The 22548-nt window shown below is 37.8% G+C and overlaps 1 protein-coding gene across 2 annotated transcripts in view; it reads left to right on the top strand.

Annotated features, from left to right (window-relative positions):
• cemip (cell migration inducing hyaluronidase 1) overlaps nt 1-22548 on the top strand; it is a 208124-nt gene that overhangs the window by 166423 nt on the left and 19153 nt on the right. For both annotated transcript variants that reach the window (XM_030127439.1, XM_030127447.1), the window contains exons 13-18: nt 2022-2231; nt 3179-3384; nt 12360-12429; nt 16632-16760; nt 18325-18410; nt 20908-21039. In XM_030127439.1, coding sequence (XP_029983299.1) covers nt 2022-2231; nt 3179-3384; nt 12360-12429; nt 16632-16760; nt 18325-18410; nt 20908-21039 — 833 coding nt within the window. The remainder of the gene's footprint in view (nt 1-2021; nt 2232-3178; nt 3385-12359; nt 12430-16631; nt 16761-18324; nt 18411-20907; nt 21040-22548) is intronic.

Raw genomic sequence — 22548 nt, 5'->3', positions numbered from 1 at the left:
TAAAGAGTAACTTTTCAGTGAGAAATCAGAACTTATTTTTTAGACAATAGATCTTGAAAATTTTAATTCAAAAAATCTCACCAAGATAATTTTCACTTGTTCCATTGGCAGATTTTTTGGTTTGAATTAAGAAAAAAAAAATCTTGAATTAACCAAAAAAAATCTGCCAAAGGAACAAGGGAAAATTATCTTGGTAAGATTTCTTGAGATAAGATTTTTCAGAGTGATTGTCTAAAAATAACTTCTTATATCTCACTGAAAAGTTACTCTTTAGGTGATTATGTCTTATTTTAAGAGTGGTGAGATATTTTGACTAAAAATGAGAAAAATACACTTGGTTAGATTCTGAGTTTTTGTTCTTACAAAATTTCATTTGTTTCAGGTTATTCACTTTTTTTGTGAAAGGATAGTTTGTAAATGGGATTATTTTCATGATTTAATGTTTTTATTGCATTGAAACAAAGAGAAAAACTTGTCGTTGTCATTATGTATAGCTTATTATGTTATTATTTTACTGGTCTGACCCACTGGAGATCAAATCAGGCTGAATGTGGAACCTGAAAAAAAGTTTGACAGCCATGAACTCAAGCACTGACTTCATTTTACCAGAAGAACAGAGTGAGGCTGTGTTTTTTTCCATCATGCCTCCCTCTCTCATCATGTCTGATTATACAGAATCATGTCACATATTCTTCATTCCATAAAGCAGCAGCTGACAGATGGAAAAGCCCTGATTTCAATGACGCCTTTGAGAGCGAACGCCTCAAACTGTCGTATCGGCGCTGACATCAGGAGCATCAGACTCTGTTACAAAGACAGAGGTCGTTATCTCTCAGCTTCACAATGAACGTCATGTGATCTGTGGGTTGAGAGGTTTCCCCGTGGCCTGGGTTTGTGGATCAAAGCTGCTTTTCATGGTTCAGATCAGCGTCATCTATCGCCGTCCACTCACTGATGTGTCCAGATTGAACCGTCCGTCACGTTAACCCGTCCTGTCAGACACTCCTGTTCGCTTTATTCTCCCATCCATCCCTTCTGTTGTCTTTGCTCGTCCTGAACTCTGATTACCCTCACACTCTTTATCTTCCTCATCCTCTTCCTCTGGTCTTTTTCTCATCCTTATCTCTGTCTTTATTCTCATAGTTTCCTTTGCCTTTTATTAACTCACCAGATGATAGGCTGGAGCTATTGTGAAGACAGTGTCCGTCACTGTCTTTGTCATCATCATCTTCGTTGTCTTTGTTAACGTTGTCACCGTTGTCTTTATCATCATTGTCTTCATTAGCAGTTTCTTCAAACATCTTCTTGATACAACTGGTCGGATTCATTTCAAATTTTATATGTATCTTCCTTGAGACAATGTCTACAAAGTTTGTTCACAGTTTTGAGAAATTTAGATTTTTCCTTTTTTTAATACGAACACATACATTATATTAGTATAGTATATCGGAACAAAACAAACTCCTAATAATCGGTTTAATTCCGTCAAATGCATTTGTAAAACCCTGTCAGTCTCCTCTTTTGTTATGGAGATGGGCATTGAGCGTTAAAACCTGCAGTAAAACGACCAAATCAGTCGTACAGTGTTACAAAGTAACAAAATAATGGATAGTTCAGCCCAGATACATGAAAACTAAAGCTAAAAAACTATGAAACTATATGTTTGGTTCGAGGTTCTCCAGAGAGTTGTGAAGTGAATGGATCCATAAGGACCAGAGGAACCAGGTTTGGTGGGTTCATGTATCAGGTCCAGGTCTAAACCCAACAGGATGTTCACCATGCTGGCTTGATTGGCTTATTCTTACAAAGTTTTTACTGTCGACACAGGAAGTGATATTTAACGCTTTGCTCAGCCTCTTAAAACCAGACCTGAAGTCAACCTTAAGTACTTCTTTCTTCTTTCTTCTTCTTCTTCTTCTTCTTCTTCTTCTTCTTCTTCTTCTTCTTCTTCTTCTTCTTCTTCTTCTTCTTCTTCTTCTTCTTGGTATGATGGTGTTTTTTGTTGTCCATTCATCCTCTAGGTGGAACGTGGATTCAGGGCAGTCCACATATCAGGGGTGGAGCTTCTCCACATGGGTCAGCAGACGATGGGACACTATCCCGTCCACTTCCACATGAACGGAGACGTGGACGAGAGGGGGGGCTATGACCCCCCCACCTCCGTCAGCCAGCTGTCCATCCACCATGCCTTCTCCCGCTGCGTCACCATCCACGGCTCCAATGGACTCATGGTAATATAAAAACACTGTAAAAACACCGTAAAAACATCCTGATGATGATATTTATCATAACAGGTTTTTATTTTGTCTCTAAGGTTTATTTGATTCAGTTTGTCAGTGTTTCAGTGTTTTCATCTCATTGAGTCAGAACATTAGTAGACTAGATTCTATTTAATCTAATTCAAGTGAATCAGTTGGTTTGGAGGTCATGATGCTGTTGCTGATCGTTGGCTGACCATTGGCTGTTTTTTGTTGACAGTTGGCTGATCGTTGGCTAATTGTTGGCTGATGGTTCACTGACCATTGGCTGTTTGTTGCCTATTAGTTGGTTTTTCGTTGGCTGACCGTTGGCTGATCATTGACTGATGCCCATTGATGGGAGGCCATGGCTCAAATGGTAGAGCGGGTCATCCAATAACCGAGGGGTTGGAGGTTCCGCTCTGTCCTAGTCATGTGCTGTGGTGTCCTTGAGCAAGACACTTCACCCTCCTTGCCTGTAGTGCTGCTACTCACACTGGTGTATGAATTCGTATGAATATTCGGTGGTGGTCGGAGGGGCCGTAGCCGCAGATTGGCAGTCACGCTTCCGTCAGCCTTTCCCAGGGCAGCTGTGGATACAGATGTAGTTTACCACCACCAGAGTGTGAATGTGAGAGTGAATGAATAATGGATCCACTGTACGTGCTTTGAGTATGCGTTCATAGAAAAGCGCTATATAAATGTAATCCATTATTATTATTATTATAACCACTGGCTGACTGTTAGGTGACTGTTGGCCATTTGTTGGCTGATCGTTGACTGACCATTGGCTGATTGTTGGCTTATGATTCCCTGACCATTGGCTGTTCGTTGCCTATTAGTTGGCTGTTCATTGGCTGGAGGTTGGCTGTTCATTTGCTGAGCATTAGCTGACTGTTGACCATTCGCTGGCTGACCATTGGGTTCTTTTCCTTGACCAGGTGAAGGACGTGGTGGGCTTCGACACCCTGGGCCACTGCTTCTTCACAGAGGACGGTCCAGAAGAGAGGAACACCTTTGACCACTGTTTGGGTCTGATGGTCCGAGCCGGGACACTGCTGCCATCTGACCGAGACAGTAAGATGTGCCGTGACATTACTGAGGGGGCGTATCCAGGGTACGTGGCCAATCCCCGCCAGGACTGCAGGTGAGAAACTATGAATAGAAACACCAGGGGTTAAATGGAGAGGTCACATGACCACAATCTGTTTGGAAAAAGTGACAGTTTGTCTGGAGAGTAATAATCTTCCTCCTCCTCCTCCTCATCTTTTTCTTTCTCATCTTTTTCTTCCTCCTCCTCCTCCTCCTCTGTCTTTTAATGAGTTTTCGGTCTGATTTGTCTGAATCTTTGTGTTTTGTAATGATTCCAAACCCTTGTGTATTTATTACCGTGGTTCAAAAATTCCTATTTAATGGAATATGATTGCAGTAACAACGCTCCCCGCTGTACAATTTACAATGATTAATTTCAAGTCTGCATTTGTGGTTCCCTCGAGGCTCTTTCTGTCATTGTCGACTGGTGTTTGTGTAGAACTTAAACGCTCAGATGGGGATAATAAATTTGCGTCAGATTTTGCAGAAACAGGAGACATGTGGGCTGGATGAGGAGGACAAGGCCTGTCATTTAACACAGCAAATCAATGTGCACCACTTCAACACTTCACTTATTTCGCACGTGTCCTCCAGGCTGGATTTGACAAAATAAATGATGCACCCAAGCATCTCCTTCATAGAGAACAACAGACGCTTTGGTTTTAACACAAACTCATCAAACCACAGGTTGAGACCCAAATTCAACCTTGTTCCTCCTATAAAGTCTTAACTCTACTTCCAATTTATCTGTGAAAGATCTGGAAGAAACACCGCAGGATGGAGTTTCAGTCCAACATCAGGTGGATATAAGACTTGAAACTACATTCTGCTTGTTGAACAGTGGCATTAGCGATTCAGATTCAGAAAATTTCAGCTGCAGAAACTCTGGATCTAGATCAGGTTTCCTTCTGTTTATTTTTTAGTTCTTGTTTGTTTCCATTGACTCCTGTTTGAGCTGAAACACTTAAAGCAGGGTTTTTCAACCTTGGGGTCGGGACCCCTCCTGGGGTCGCCTGAAATACAAATGGGGTAGCCTGAAATTTCTAGTAATTGATAAAAAAAGAAAAAAAAAACATACTAATAAAAAATATATGGTGAGTTGAGAGAGACAATCCCAATACATAAAAGGCGTGACAAACTCTGAAGCTGAAACTGAAGCACTGTGGTACTGTTTATCTGTCAAATGTTCATTGTGGTCAGTTTCAGATGCTGCAGCTCTTTCATAATTCATAGTTTGAGTTCTTGTTTGTTTAATATTAATTGTCAGCCTTGTAAATCCAAGCTGGACTGACTGTACATATCCTGACCAAGGAAAATCAAATTCTCACTTTGTGCAGTAATCTACACCTGGCTTTTCTGCCTCCGTCCATAATAATATACATTATATGGACTAAATGTTGTCTAAAATTAACGTTTATTGGCAACATAGTGTAGCAAACTATTACATGATCAAAAACAAATTAATTTTAGCAAAAAAAAGTCTCAGTTTTGAATTTCTGTGGTCGCCAGAAATTTGTGATGTTAAAATGGGGCCACAAGCCAAAAAAGGTTGGAAACCACTGTATTAGAGATTCAGGGGCTCGTTTCTGGGTTAAATAGTGAATGCAGCCGTTTGTGCACCCTTCAGCACAAATAGTGAGCAAACGATGGGTTGGCGAACGCAGAGGCTTAATGAACGCAAAATCCCTTTCTGTGCTCGTTGCATTCGCTAAGCCATCATACACTCACTATTTGCGTTGAAGGGTGCGCTAAACAGGTGTGTTCACTATTTAACCCAGAACAACACCTCCGCTCCTGCTGTTTCCAGTCATCTGACAGCATTATGGTTAGAATGAAGAAGTATTATAGGTGATCTGTGAGCCCAGACCTCCTCCCTTACCCTCACCTGTCTGGATGGACCTCCTCACCCTCATCTGACTATAGATGGACCCCCTCAGCTGTCTGCATGCCCCCCCCCCCCCCCCCCCCCACACACACACACACACACTGAACTGAACTGAATTATTTTCACATATGTATCGTACGTTCAGCTGGACATCTAAGGATGATCCCAGTTATTCTGCACTGGTGACTTTATTCACAGAAATCTAAATGGTCACTGTTGGTCGTAACCACGGCAACAACAGGACAAACAGACTGTATAGAAAAACTAAACTCTGTTCCGTTCCTCTCATCCACGCGCTCATATCTCATTACACATGCACAGACACACACACACACCCGCTGGTGTGTGTGGCACCAGTTCACTGGCTTTGCCCCCATACGGCTCTCATTCATTCATTCATTCATTCATTCATTCATCATTCATTCATTCATTCATTCATCTCTCAAAGCCACACACACTTTGTCCTGAACTAATCTATATTTATCCATAAATCGATAGAGAATAAAATTCAGTGAGCGGATCAGTCCTCACTCAGTAAATTTGTTTTTATCGGTGCAAAATGTCCATGGGAAAAATCTGATATCATTAAAGATATTGTCAAACTTGTGTTAAAAATCTTCTTTTTCAAATATAAATAATATTTCAAAGGAAAAACATGACAGAAACAAAGTGAAATGAAGCGAAATGAAGCGTCCTTCTAACGCGGACCTCCGAGGTCCGCGTTAGAAGGAGGATGTATTCTTGTAAAAATCAGCCTGTAGCAAGGAACTGGGCGAGTGCACACTTTTAACCAACTAGCCCAGAAACCGGATAGCGCATTTTGTGTTGCGTTGAGGTTAACGAACTAAGGCATGAACGCATTTAGCGTTGCGTTAGTTGTTAGTTGTTAATGAACAAAGAGCGAGCCCAGAAACGGGGTAGCACAAAATGCGTTAAATGAATGCAATTTCAGGTTGCGCTTGGCTTAATGATTAATGAGCTAGTGCAGAAACGAGTCCCAGATTCAGAATGTTTCAACTGCGGAAACTCTGTTTCTGGATCAGGTTTCCTTCTGTTTGTTCATTTGGTCATATTTTAGTTCTCGTTTCTGTTGACTCCTGTTTGAGTTGAAACACCTAAAGCCATTAGAAACCGTGTGCTAGGGCTGTTTCTGCTAGATTAGATTCTACATCATGGTGTCAAACATATGGCCCGTGGGCCAAAACCGGTCCACCAAAGGGTCCAGTCCCTCACATGGGAAGAGTCTGTGAAATACGAACATTACACTAAAGATATTAACAAACAAAGATGTTAAAATCATTTTAGTTGGATTGGATTCTTCAGTGGCTGGTTTTGGACCACCGTTTTTGTATGTTTGACACCCCTGGTCTAGAGGGTTTTATTTTGTTTGGTGTTGATAAGTTTGGCTGAACAGGAAGATTCTGTCCTTTATCTGATCACCTCCAGCACCTGGAACAGATTCACCTCCTGTCACCAGGATCACCACTGACGTCATGTTTTCATCCATGTACATTTTAAAACATGACAGAGTAAAGACGTATAGTGCATCTCTGGACTTAAACCAAACCTCTTAATCCAGACCACGATGATCTTTTCACAAAAGAAAAACTGATGAAATGACATTAATAACAGGCTTTGCTGTGCACATCAGCCAACAGTACTGAGGATAATCTTCAACTGTTGTCACCCACATGTTGAATTAAACACAGAAAGAATGATACGTTTAGAATTAGAAGGAGGAAAGAAGAAAGGCAGAACAGAATAAAAGCATGAACGATGACGTGAACAGATGATATAAAACAGAATATTATAAACACCAGGTGAAGTTGACATTTGATGAACGATGGCACAGAGTTGTTCATTTGTATAAAATAAAGGCCTGTTATATGATAAAGATGATGCAGTTAAAACCTGGATTTGCATAATAGATAAATATGAACCTGAAATTTCTTCAGAAAAATAAGCGAATTCTAACAATATTATGTCTCAGTTTATCATTTACACATGTACACTACAACTTACAGATCCCGATGGAACCCCAAATACACAAAACATTTAACAATGTCAATCTGGGACTGAAAAATGTATTATTTAATTTAAATTCTGTGTTTAATCTATATTCTCTGTCATTTTTGCACTTAGTAAATTCATGCCATGGGCCGAATTGGACAGATTGTCAGCCAGTTTTGGTCTGCGGGCCATATGTTTGACACCCCTGATCTAAGAGATGCGAATAATGAATGTACTGGGTTTGTTTTATGGTTAAAGCGGTTAAAGCCTGTTTTCACATTCAGCAGATGAACCAGAGCCTCCAGGTGTGAACTCAGAATAATCTGATCTTAATCTGTTGTAAATGTTATGAAGCCTCTGGGTCTGAAAAACCCTGAAAGAAGAAAAGCTGATTTACTAGTTTCGGTTTGGTCTGAGGGATTGTATTAAACATGGGCTCTGGTTCTGGATCCTGGTCCACGTCCTCAAAGTCATCTGTAAAACATCAGCCACGTGGTCCATTTGTAGGAGTTCAATGTCAGTGTTTTTTTTCGGTGGCCTTTTAGTTTTTATTATAATGAAAACAACACATTTTATTCCATATTATTTCATTATTACGATGCAAATGAAAACTGTGTATGTGTCAATAATGAATATTTCCTAATTATTCACTGTAACAGAGCCTTTAATCAATGGATACCAAGGTTTTTCAGCTCAACACCTGAAAGATTAAACCTCAAAGACCCAAAAGCATCAACTGATGTAAAATGTTTTATAACTTTAATCACTAATCCCATCAATACAGTGAAATAATTCAGGAAAAATGCAGTTTGTCATCTTTTCAGAAGCATCAGGTGTGTTTTTCAGATGCATCCATCGTCTCTGAAGTGAATGTAGAACACCATCATCTACAATATTGATTTACCAGTAAAACTCATGGAGTTTGATAAATGACAGTGGATGTGCAGACTTGGTTTATGTTCAGTTAATGATGGATTTGACCGAAAAACTAATGTTTCTTTCAGTTTTCTCTGAAAGATATGATTGATATAATGATGAATTTACTCTGAGCTTTTTATGAATGAAATGGATCCGTTTTGGGCCTTGACCCTCAGTTTGGGAAGGCAGTTGTAGAAGATAACATCATATCTGGTGTTTGTGATCTTCATTACCTGAACCAAGACCTAGACTCTGACAGACCAAGACCAGGACCAGAGCTACATTTGTCCAACAGTTACAGAAGAATCTGATGCGATACATTGAGATCGGTTTAACCTCATTATCTTTAAGATGACTGAATATCCACAGAAGAGGATAAACCCAAGAGGACGAACCAAACAGGATGAACCCAAGAGGACGAACTGAAGAGGACAAACCCAAGAGGATGAACCCAAGAGGACGAACTGAAGAGGACAAACCCAAGAGGAAGAACCCAAGAGGACAAACCAAACAGGATGAACCCTAGAGGACAAACTGAAGAAGACAAAATAAGGAGACAACGCCAAGAGGACGAACCAATTGCTGTTGTTTCGGAAGCAGATGGTTGATGTTTGATGATCTTTGCATTTCCTTCAGGATTTGTTGGATTCTTTGAATAATCTGATGGGATAACAGTGAACATGTCAGTTGCTCAGTGTCAGGATTTTCATCTTCCTGTTATTGTTCTGAATTTTACCACATGATGATTCCTCATCTGCACCTTTCATTTACTCTCTTAAACTGAATGATGAAGAAACGTCATCCATGTCCAAGTTCTTCCCACGTTCCAGACGGAGAATGGAGTCAAACCAACCTTCAGATTTGGTCCAGACCTGGTCCAGGGTCTGGAGGTTTAGATGTCAGTAGTCGGTTCAGTTTTCCTCTGGTCTTTTATTGGTAGACATTTCATTCCATTAGATTTGACTGATATACACAGATGGTTTTGTGATCCTCCTGCAGATGGCGTGGTCTTCAATTTATCCAAAGTCTTCGTCCATGTTAAGGCCACACACATGTGCACCTTTAGTTTCAGGACCATGACCTGGTTCTTCCTCTCTGTGGGACCTTCCTCATCTCCATCCTCTTTGACAGAAAACACATTTCGGTGCTCAGTAGGGGGAGGGGGGGAGACACCCCCCCCCCCCCCCCCGACAAGATGGAGAATGCACTGATTACACCGAGCCTAATTTGTCTGAGCTGCAGCAGGGGGTTATGGGTAGAAGACGGGCCGTCCTTGTTAAAGATGGAGGTTAAGTCCTGTAGAAGAACAACTACGGAAACCCTCATATAGCTGTCATTAAAGGGCTCATATTTAGCTAAATCCACTTTTATTAGTCTTTGGTTCATTTATTTGTGTATTTGGACCCTAATAGTTCGTAAAGTTTGAATTTGAACCCTCCAGGTGCTGCAAAGCTATCTTTATATTCATTCCGGCAAAAATTTAGTGGATTTCTACAACCTGTTTTAATTCCTGCTTAATTTGTTACGTTTTATAAGTAGTTACGTCACGACTTCTGCACATATAAGGTCAAGACTTCCAACGAACAATTCTCCCAGTACGCCATAACTGTTTGTCAGCAGCAGCGGTTGTGGTAAAAACTGAAAATATGTCCAAACTTAGAGCTGATTACCTAAAATGTTCAGTTGTTGGTTGTATTAACGAACTCAAGTGGCTGAACGAGACAGAGAAGCACAATTAACAACCTGGAGGAGGTGGGGTCATGTGAATTTAAAGGGCCAGCGCTCAAAATCCCCTTTTTGGTGTCATTACTCAGAAATAGGGTTGAAGATGGACCTGTGGAGTTGAAGTAACCTCCTGAGACCCAGGACATGTCAGCAAAGTACAAGCTTTTTTTTTTTTTTCATTAAATAAGTTCCTATATTTGAAACATCATGATGCAACAGTTTTTTCACATGTAGTTTTTAAAATTTTTATGAAATGTCCTTTGTGGTGGACAGTTTTGTTTTCTTTTTTTTTGTATAAAGTTGTTAAACTGTTGTCCACAAGTGTGGACAGAAAACCCATAGCTGGGTCTTAGGAGGTTAATGAAGAATTCAGACCCAAGCATAGCATTTACAGTTTCTGTAGACCACAGGGAATGTTTTAAAATGCATAATTCCATTTAAAAAGGCAAAATATCACTCCTTTAATAGGTTGATCAGCATCATTTTTGGACCCAGTATCTGAAAAACTAATGAGGATCCATGTTTACAAGGACTGATAACGTTATTTTCTGAAAGTATAAAGCAAATCGAGGCTTCCATCCATCCTGTCCAGACATGGACAGTCAAAAACTCAAAACTTTAACACGTCAGAAATATGGATGGTTTTATGGACGTTGGGCATCATTTCTTACAAAATCCATCAATATTAAAACCTCTGAGGGATGCAGTGATCACAGACTATTTGGCGTATGACGACAGAGCCTGCTTTGCTCCATTTAATTGCATGTATTGATAGGATTAGTGGATCAGCAGGTATTCAACATTTACGTCAGTAGATGGTTTAGGTCGATGGTGAATATTTGGATCTTTGAGGGTTCATACAATGATGATTAAACTTATAGACGTTTCCGCTTTCCTCTGGTGAAGGATCAATTTTTCTCCTTTTTCCACAGTCATCTAGATAGAAGATTTAGATTAGATAGAACTTTATTGATCCCTCAGGAAATTAATGTTCCAGTGGCAGCACAACAAAGAATGTACACATATAAGAAATATTACGAGACAAAGAGGAAAGAAAATAGTAATAACAACGGCTATAAAAATAGAAGTGAAAAACAGGCAATTATACAATAATACACAGTAACGATATTAACACTAATACAAACTAATTATAACATGCACAGTACATATATATATATATATATATATATATATATATATATATATATATATATATATATATATATATATATATATATATATATATACTGTAACTACCACTACTATAACTGCTACTACTACTACTACTTCTTCTACTACTACTAGTACTACTAGTACTACAACGACAAGTACTTTAACTATTACTTCTACTGCTACTTCTACTACTACTACTTCTAGTACTACAACTACTACTTTAACTACTACTACTACTACTACTACTACTTCTACTACTCCTGCTACTACTACTTCTAGTACTACAACTAGAAGTATTTTAACTACTACTTCTCCTACTACTACTACTTCTACTACTCCTGCCACTACTACTACAACTACTGCTTCTAGCACTACAACTACAAGTACTTCAGCTACTACTTCTACTACCACTACTTCTCCTGCTACTACTATTTCTAGTACTACTACTACTACTACTGCTACTACTACTTCTAGTACTACAACTACAAGTATTTTAACTACTACTTCTCTTACTACTACTACTACTACTACTACTTCTACTACTACGACTACTACAACTAGATTCTGTTGGGTTTCTGTAAATTGGCTTAGAGTCTGGTTTTTGACCAACTCTATATATAAAGTGTCATGAGATAACTTTTTTTGTGATCTGGCATTATATAAATAAAATTTGATTGATTGAGTGATTTAATTGGTTTTCCCCTGTAAGTCGCTTTGGAAAAAAGTGTCTGCCAAATGCATAAACTACTACTTCTAGCACTATAACTACAAGTACTTCACCTACTACTTCTACTACTACTACTCCTACTACTTCTCTTGCTACTACTACTTCTAGTACTACTACTACTACTACTACTACTGCTACTACTCCTTCTAGTATTACAACTACAGGTACTTCTACTACTTCTACTACTGATACTACTACTACTACTACTACTACTTCTAGTACTACAAATACAAGTACTTCAACTACTACTTCTACTACTACTGCTACTACTACTTCTACTACTACAACTACAAGTACTTCTACTACTACTAGTGCTACTACTGCTACTACCGCTTCTGCTACTACTACTACTAATAATAATAATAATCAGTAAGAAAACTAAATTACCACAACAACAAACAAACGTTGCACCACAGAACTGCACAGTTTTTCACATTTACTTTTACTATTGAAGCATAAACCTTCCCAGAATGCCCCTGTGTTTTTCCCTTCTGTTTGCTGTTGTTTTCTTTTGTTTACCTCCGCCTCAGGGTTGGATGCATTTGTGTGAAATCCAAAAACCAAACTCGTATTTCTTTCTCCTCTGTTCTAGTGCCACTTCGACTTTCTGGATCGCCAACCCCAATAACAACCTCATCAACTGTGCGGCTGCAGGCTCAGAGGTGAGTCCCATCCCCTCCTCCCCCTCCCCCCTCCCCCCTCCAGGTGAAGGTCTGTCTCATTACCATGTTGCCAGGTCAGATTAATGGCTGTAAACTCCTATTAACTTGAGCATCAAGCAGACGACCGACAGAGGCAGAGAAGTCTACGCTCTATGATAAAGTGCCAATTATCATCATACTTCTGGGATTTCACAAGGAGGCGTCTGAGGAGCAGAGCCTCATTTATCCTCGCCGCTGTAATAACTTTTCTCATTTGCATACCTGCGAAGAACAACAGTAGAACAGACAGGCTGACACGATAACGATGAAACAAAGAGGAGTGAAGGCACGTTTACGAGTGTGAATGGATCCGAAGTCATTCATATGAAGGAGACGACGTGGAGTTGAACATCTAGAACAAAGGTTGCATCGAAGACGCACAGAATATACACAGTTTTATTCTTATTCCTGGTGTCATTCTTCTTCTTTTCCTCAAAGAATCATATTTCTATAGTCCAATTAGGTTCATAGTGTCTACTAGAACTTATACAGATTTCCTTTTCTTATTTGTCAGACAGATGGAAAAAGAGTGAATTCGTTTACAATTTAAAAGAATTAACTCTTTTTCCATCTGTCTGACTAATGAGAAAATAAAATCTGCATATTTCTATAGGTTGAAATGTCCTGGAAAATTCATGGAAGGTTTCACATGTATCATAAATCGCTCTTGTTCTTCATCTGGTTCCTCTTCTTGTTCTTGCTGCTTTTCTCTGCAAAGAAGAATCACATTTTGGAGACTGAAACCTGCTCAAAAATGTATGAAAAAACACTCTTCTTACACTTCTCAGTTTCATTCCCCCATAAAACCACTTGAAAACTTACAGAAGTTTATGCTTTCATTAGAAATCATTCCAGTTCTTGGTCTTTTCATGTAAAAATCTTGTGTTTTTCAGATGCAAAGATGTTAAAAAATTCACTCAATTCACACGTATTAAAATCATTGTTAGTTTAATTTTATTTCGAGCACATAGAATCATCTGATAACGAAGAATCATATAACATGGTCAAACAAAATTTTTAGCGCTCAAAAAGGAGTGGGAAGAAGTATAACTAATAAACTCCCACCCCCTGTTTACAAACTAATAATTACATTAATTCTGCTTCCTTTGCTTTGTTAACACCCTTTTTCTTCTATATATTTTTACAATAACACAAAGCATCTGTACAAACCATTCACATACACTTTGTAGTCACCTCACAATCAGATTTGCATAATGAACCTTTTTTAATATAAACTATAATATTTAAATGCATTTTTAATATTTACTACAAATACAATAATTGATAAATATGATAGTGGGTACAGTTACATGATGTTTTTTAAATCTGATTTATTTTTCCAGAAGAAATTAATTCTGAACTAAAGTATTTTCTCTTCTGTTTACATGGAAATGTTAAACCCGAATAAAGGTTTACATGAGGTATTAATGAGGTAGATAAGTGAGCAGAAGGGTTTGCGCTGCAGTGCTCACATTGCCTTGTTCTCACAGCCCTTCTGTTAGCTTAGCTTAGCATAGTCACTGCATTTCCATGGTCACACGGAGCCAGTTTTTTAAGGGTGATTTGTTGTCTTTTGTAAGTGATTTTCTGAAATCGATTCTCCCTAATTATTTCTTTAGATCTGCGACTCACTGCACTCATACAATCTTGGGACTGTTGTGTTGACGGAAGTCGGAAAATCTTTTTGTTGGAAGGGATGCATGCGCTAAATTAGCTTTGCTTTACCGTTTTAGCTTTGCATTAGTTTTTATTTCCCAAGATTTTATTAGTGCAGTAAGTCACATCGCTATGATTTGAGCCTCAATTTGTGATCATATTGACCCCACCGGACTAAAGTAATGATTAGGGAGAACTGAATTTCACAAAATCACTCATAAAATACTACGAATCACCTATAAAAGCCTGGCTACGTCTGACCATAGGAATGAAGTGATTATGCTGAGCTAGGCTAAGCTAAGCTAACGGAAGGGCTGTGAGAACAAGGCAATCGGTGCACTGCAGTGCAAACTGATTTGCCCACTTATCGAACTCATTCGTGCATGACAAATGAATTAATAAAAAAACAGGTGATGAACTCTTCCTTCAGGGTTTTCCAGGCTGGTAGATCCCATCAGAATAGCCCACTGGAACGGTTTGGTAAGACTAGACTACATTGCATATTCTTCCGCCAGCGCAGAATGTGTGCGTCATCACGACAGGACAAGACAACGAGCATGTGCAGAATGGAAGGAATAAAGTCCAAACGGAATAAAGGGTTTACATGTCCGAGGAAGAATTTAGTTCAGAATTAAAAGGGGATTAAACCAGTGACTTTAATCGGGTTTAAATTTAATCTGAACTTTTCTTTTTCAACTGGAATAAGGTGTTTACATGGGCATCTGAAATAGGATCTAACCTTTAATCAGATTAAACCAGGAATAAAAGTTGTCATGTAAACACATGGAATATCTCCTTATCATTGTCGTTCTCATGTCTGTTCTACTTCCTGTTCCTGTTGTTTTCTCCAGTTATTCACATTTTAGAGTCTTAAACCTGTTTGAAAACTCATAAAACTTTGCACATTTGTCAAGAATCTTCCTTCTGCTTCCCATTCTAGTTCATGTATCATGTTTTAAAGCCTTAACCCATAAAGACCCAAACAGCGACAGGTGGCCAAAATCATTAACCAGTTTAGACTGTTTAATACCTGTTGATCTGCTAATCCTATCAATACATGTAAATAATTGGTGTAAAATACAGTTTGTCATTTTTTCCATGGTCATCAGATATGACCCATTTGGATGTTCAGAGGCTCTGTAGTGAATTTGGAAACACCGTCATCTTCTACAACATTGATTCACCAGTAAAAACTGTCATTTATTACCAGTTTGATAAAATACAGTGGATGAAGACACTTGATTTATGTTCAGTTATTGATATATTTGCTGATAAAGTCACTTTTTCTTCAGTTTTCTCTGTTTCAGATATATTAACCCTCAACTTTAACCCATAAAGACCCACTTTTGTGTCAGTTTCCAAATGATTTCTTCTCTATTTTCAGCTTTTCTTAAGTGATTTATCACCATTTATTCTAATATTATGCTCAGTATTTTGCATTCTTGCGTGAAAATCAGGTATTTTTCTATATTTCATTTACTAATCACGATTGATGTGAATAAAAGCTCAAATTAAAGTTGAAGGTTATTCTACCAAAAACAGGGAAAATGGAGGAAAAAGTGACTTTTTCAGTAAAATCTATCATTAACTGAACATAAACCCAGTGTGTCCATCCACTGTCATTGATCCAACTCCATGGGTTTTATTGGTGAATCAATGTTGTAGAAGATGATGGCGTTTCCACGGTAACTATGGAGCCTCTGAACATCCAAATGGGTCATATCTGATGACCATGAAAAGATGACAAACTGTATTTTACACCAATTATTTACATGTATTGATAGGATTAATGGATCAACAGGTATTAAACAGTTTAGGTCAGTGAATGATTTTGGTCACAGATGGATGTTTGGGTCTTTATGGGTTAATCTGAGCTTTTATGAACATCTACATGATCAGTGAATTAAATATAGGAAAATACCTGATTTTCACTTTAAAAATGCAAAATGCAGAGGATAATTATAATAAATGGTGATAAATCACATAAGAAGTTGGAATTTTTTTGAAATTGCCACAAAAGTAGCAGTTACTGCTAATGCAAATGTCAGACCTGAACCTCATGATTAAATATTTATGCAAGGTCATTGAAACATCACCAACCCAAGGATTAGATCATTTTGAAACAAGGTTTATTTGCAAAAAAGGTTCAGATTTTCCACCAAATGTATAAATATTCCCTCATTTTCAGCCAAGTATTTGTGAATTATACACTTTTGTTTTTAGTTTGTTTTGTAGAAATGCAGTGAAATCCTTATATTTTTCAGATTTATTCATTAACATTAAGAAAAATCTTTCCAGCATTTTTGGGTCTAAAACTTTTCATAATTGATTGATTCTTCTTCAGTAGGATTCATCTCACCCATTCAACCATATCGGTCTGGAGTCTTATCCTTGTACTTTGACAGTAGAGTCTGTACTTTTTGTGGGTTTTACCTCCTCCCCAGAGTGTTGGTGATGTTTTTACCATACGTTCGTGTGGTTCATTTGTTCCTGTGTTTGGTCCTCAGGAGACTGGGTTCTGGTACATCTTCCACCACGTCCCCACGGGTCCGTCAGAGGGGCTGTACTCACCTGGACGCACCGAACACACCCCCATGGGCCAATTCATCAATAACCGCGCACATTCCAACTACAGAGTGAGTCTATAGGAGTCCCGTAGGATACACCTGGTCCCTGCTTTACTGTGGTTCAACCTGTAAATAACACTTCCTGTCACCTTTTCACAGTAAAAGCCCACTGTATCTCTGAATGGAGTCTGATCTGAGTGAACGGAGTGTCTCATCTTCCATGTCATTTTAATCATATTGCACCAGGTTTCATGTCATGTTTTTTGTCATGTCCTTCTTGTTGTGTCTTTTATGTCATTTTGATCTTAAATAGGTCATGACTTACTGTGAAGACACTGTGTCCAACGCCGTCTTCATTAGCAATCCTACTATATAATACATGTTCTGTGTCCCATCGATGTCACAGCACAGGAGGGCGTTTGTACGGATTTTCCTCAGCCTTCACAGGCCTGATCACTACCAAATTCGCCAAATGAATAGAAACATTACCTGACTATCTACTAGGCACAATTTTATGCCTGTATTCAAATGTTGTGCGGTATGCTGGGTGAGTTTAGCCTCTCTCTACTTTGAATTCTTCATCCCTGCCGCCATACTCCATTTTCGGGAGTGGTTATGCTGCCGTTCATGAAATTTCTACTGCTAGCAGACGATGCTACAATGTGAAGGCTGCATTTACAATAATGTATAGGCACTTTTCACACACAGTGGCACCACAGGTACAATGCCGCTAGTTTCTTCAAATATCTTTTGCAACAAAACTACTGTTCGGATTAATTTCAAATTTTTTATATAGCTTTCTTTGGGCAATGTCTACGAAGTTTGTTCACAGTTTTGACAAATTTCATTTTTTTTAAATTTTTGACGATTTTTTTATGGATATTAAAATTTGCTTTTACTTATGATAGTCCATATTTTAATGGCTTAGAACATGGAAATGGTTAGAGATACCAATATAGTTACTATTGAGCACTGATAGGAAGTCATATATGGACTTTCATTTGGAACCATGACCTTTGACCTTGAGTGACCTTGAAGGGTCAAACTCAAGGTCACCAATGTCTAGATTTCAACAAGCTTCTTCGAAACTACTGGTCTGATTAATTTAAAATTGTGTATAAATCTTCCTTGGGACAATGTCTGCAAAGTTTATTCACAGTTTTGAGAAATCAAGATTTTTGATTTTTTTGGTGAATTTTTTAAGTATGGAAAATGTGCCTTTACTTATAATGGTCCATATTTTAATGGTTTATAACGTGTAAATGGTTAGAAATATCAATATAGTTCCTATTGATCACTGATAGAAGTCATATATGGGCTTTGATTGAATTAGTTGAGTTCTCCTCCAGTGAAAGTACCACTCATTTCTATTGGGAGAATGATCTGCATCCAGACCACAGGACTCTGACATAGAGACAGAACCTGACAACCTCACAAATTCAGCTTGGTATTGATTCTTGATAGAACATGGTGGTGAGATTCAGGGACATTGGTCCAATTTTATGGATTTTCTGTGGATGTTTATAGAATCTGAAGTCTTAATTTGTCCTCAGATACTAAGACATGCAAAACCTGTGATTATAAAGATGCTTACAGTTTTTTTATGAAGTGTTTTCTGGTCTTTGTGTTCTAGGCTGGAATGATCCTGGATAATGGGGTGAAGACCACCCAGGCCAACGACAAGGACAAAAGACCCTTCCTGTCTCTGGTTGGAGCCAGGTCAGACCATGAACCAAACATGAACAGAACACATCCCACCATGTAAACAGGGCTGTCAGAGTCATTAAAGTGCAGGTTTCACATTCAGACCAATATTATCTCAAATGGATCAGACCAGTAAAATAATAACATATAAATAATGACAACTACAAACATATCTGTGTGTTTATAATGAAAAAAGTAAAATTACATGATGAAAATGTTTACATACAAACTATCCTTTAACAAAATGAATAATATGAACAACCTGAAATTTCTTAAGAATAAGTGCAGTTTTAATAATATTCGGCCTCAGTTTAGCATTTACACATGTACATTACTACTTACAGATCAGGCAGAATATTGGTACAATTACACTTATTTGTCTTGAGACATTTCAGGATGTTCATATCTGTTCAAGTTGTTCACATTTTTGGTGAAAAAATAGTTTATAAATGTAAATTCATGTCATGTTTTTTTTTTACACATAAAACAAAGAGAAAAGCTAGGAGTTGTCATTATTTATAGGTTATTATGTTAGTATTTTGCTGGTTTGATCCACTTCAGATCATATTAGTTTGAATGTGGAACCTGAACTAGAATGATTTTGACACCATTGATTGTTGATTTTTGTATTTCATGAATTCATCCCATGGGAGGGATTTGGCGGGCTGGTTTTGGTCCACAGGCCATATGTTTAACACCCCTGCTGTAGAATGAGCATGGGAAGTGTTTCCTGTTTTCAGTCAACGGTTAGTGGGCGATGGACAGTGTTGAACATAAGGGCGTTATGTTCCATCATCCATCACACATTTGAGTTAAACTAGTGAAGTTTGAGACCATTCCATCCTTAAAGTGTCACAGTGACCTCAGCTCTTCAACATGAAACCGCCCTGATGAAACACCGACTCCTCCCTCCTCACACTGGCCACGCCTCCTCTTTCACATGTTTTGGATGCTCTGTCCTCTTATTCAGATTAAAATACAGATTTACTGAAGTTACAGGTTAAAGGAGACTGTGATTTTACAACAGTTAACCCTTAAAGAACTAGAAATACTTATGTGGGGACTTCCAAAGGACTTTTTCCCCACAATTAACCTTTACTAAGTAATATATCACCATTTGTCCAATATTATCTTCAGCATTTTTCATCATTCATTAAAGCTCAGAGTAAATTCAAAGGTTTTTATACAATATCATATATAGTCTTATATAGTTTTCTACCTGCGTAGGATTTTTGTCTCCGATATTAACCTTTGAAAAGGCCTCAGCCGCTGTAACTTAATTAATTATTGGGCATTACTGTCATGTTTTTGCAACTTTTAGTTTCATATTCAGCTTCATGAGGTGATGTGTTTGTACTAGAGCGGCCTGTTCTACATCAGTTTATTTTTAGGTAAATGAAAGTCCAGGAATGGCCCCAGATCCACCTGAACCCCAGGGTTCAAATCAACACATTATCAAACCATAGCTACAGTTGTTTCATCCATATGTAAACAGTGTTTTCATCACTTTTTAACCTCTTAACCAGGTCTCCAGTGACCCGTTGTAGGGTTACATTTAATGTGATGTGGTTTAGTTTGTGTTGCATCCACTTGTTAAACTCGGAAACTGCCTTAAATGACTCCCAGGGTGTAATAAGTGATAAGATAAGATAAGATAAGATAAGATAAGATAAGATAAGATAAGATAAGATAAGATAAGATGACTTAATTGTCATTGTATTTCCATACAGTGAAATTTGGGTGCACCTCCAAAAGAGATACTCTAAAAACCGAACATACATGCATATATACATACAACATGTAGTTGGCAACATCTAACACAGGATGGATGTGCAGGTCTTCAAAGTTTCAATAAGTATGGAATTTTGAATCTCTGTTTTCCAGACCTTGAAAAGTTTGGAATTTTGTGCAAAAGTCTAAAAAAAGAATGGAAAAAAGTTTCTCTCATAGCTGAATTGTAGAGTTTGTTCAAAGGCACATAATCCTGTAAGAAAAGAAATACATGAGGAAACATAAAAAACTTGATGATTTCACTAACCGGTCGGTACTGGAATGATTCTAATGTTGTTTGTGTGATATTAATGCACTTTTGTGATTTTCATATGTTTTCAAAATGTTTCTGGCAGTAAAACATAATTTACTGCCAATTATGCATTCAGCCAGTCATTCATTTATTAAAATTAACTTTTGTACTGCACACAACAGCTACAATCTCAACCAAAAAAGTAGGCACGGAGTATAAAACTACATAAAGTCAAGGTCTGGGGGAAGAATATCAGTTCTGGAAAAAGTTTGGAATTTTTATTTGGATAAAGAGCAAGCACCCTGTAATGCACAAGGCACAATAATTTAGTAGTCGATGAGTTAAAAACCTAAAAAACTTGCATATTTCAGTTAATAGTAAATAAATGTTACTGCACATTGTGATAATGTGACTGAACTGGACTGACAGTACCAGGGCAGTGTTGGTGTCGTTCTCAGTGTCTGAACCGGTTCTTTGGTGGGTTTCCAGGTACGGTCCACACCAGGACGCCGACCCCTTCAAACCCAGAGTCCCCGCCCTCATCCACCATTTTGTGGCCTATAAGAACCAGGATCACGGAGCGTGGCTTCGAGGAGGCGACGTCTGGCTCGACGACTGCCAGTGAGTCCAGATGTAACAGATCCATCATATAAGAAAAGATTTACAGTCAAAGGGTGGAAACACACTGAGGTGAACTCAAAAAGAGGCAAAGTATTTTGGCACTAAATTTAGAAAAAAAAAACAAAAAAACATGTCATCTTTTTGGGGGGAAAATCTTAAAAATAACACAATAGTAATATTTAATTAATATCTTGATAAGTTCTGCAACAGTCATGTCCAACTAAGTGAACTGAATTTAATTTGCTCTTAATTAACCCTTTCATGCACGAATTATGAGAACCTTTATCAAAATTTTTTCCTGAGTGTTTTTATTCTTCTTCAGGCATGAAAAAACACAATGCGATTGAAAATTTTCTTCTGAAAGATAAATGTAAAAAAAATAAATGAATAAAATAAAAATAATTTTAAAAATTAAAAAAATACATAAAAAAATAATAATGAAAAAAAAATTCTTATGGACCTATTTTTCATGAAGTTGCAAAAATGTCCACTCAGCTGGACACCATACGTTTAATTTTTGACACACAGAAACATGTATTTACTGATAAATTGTGTGAAAACTATGGGGAGGGCTTTGTGATTCTGGGGTTTTATGCTCAGAAGAGATCTACATAATGTTACCAATTCATGTCAGAAAAGATATGTAGTGTCTTAAAACTTTAATAAAGATATGTGTGGAAAAAAAAACCAAAACAACGAAAACAACAAAATCCATGAACATAGAAGAGAAAAGCTGTAGAATAGCTGTCCACTGTAGTGACCAGTATGCATGAAAGGGTTAAGTATTTTAGTTACATCCACAATAAAATAAATTTAATTCATTGCCCTGTTTTAATGACCAACTCACAAACACATCCATAAATTAACACATTTGTAGGATTTTTGTTTTGCGTCTCATCTCTCTCAAAAATTGACACCAATAACACTGGTCTACAAGTAAAATGCTTCCAAAATAAAAGTTGTGAAATTTTACCACGCAAGTCACTGATATAGAAAAATCAAGTCAAAAATGCTGATTGGCTGAAGTTTCCAACATACAGTCTGGGGTCAAAATGTGGAATTCGAGAATTAATGAGAGAATGGGTTTGACTCCAAAGGAATATTTGCCTCAGAGCTGCCAGATCTACTTCAAAACACCGTCTGCACATGACAATACATTCACTTTACAGGTTCTTTCTAGAGGAAGATTTATAAATCTATCATATAAATGTACATAAACCAATATATATGTGTTATTACATTTTATCAAATACCTGGAAAACATCAGCAAACCAGCACTGTGGTCAGTTTTTTTCCCAAGTAATCCTATGAAAATACATAACATTTAGCCCATTTAATCTCTGAGGCAGATAATTTCTAAAAAATTGTAAACCAGTGTCTCTGAAGATGCCCAGTGCATCTAAACTTGATTTAGCAGCGGTAAATTTATGAATTCATGGTCATTAATGTCGTTTTTACATTTAGTGAAGTAATGAAGTGTCTGTAATAAAGCAGACAGAACCTGACAAC

Source organism: Sphaeramia orbicularis, chromosome 3 (assembly GCF_902148855.1).
Source record: "Sphaeramia orbicularis chromosome 3, fSphaOr1.1, whole genome shotgun sequence".
In the NCBI taxonomy this organism is placed as follows: domain Eukaryota; kingdom Metazoa; phylum Chordata; class Actinopteri; order Kurtiformes; family Apogonidae; genus Sphaeramia; species Sphaeramia orbicularis.
The sequence above is the reverse complement of the archived record's forward strand: the minus strand, read 5'-3'. Positions and strand labels throughout refer to the sequence as shown.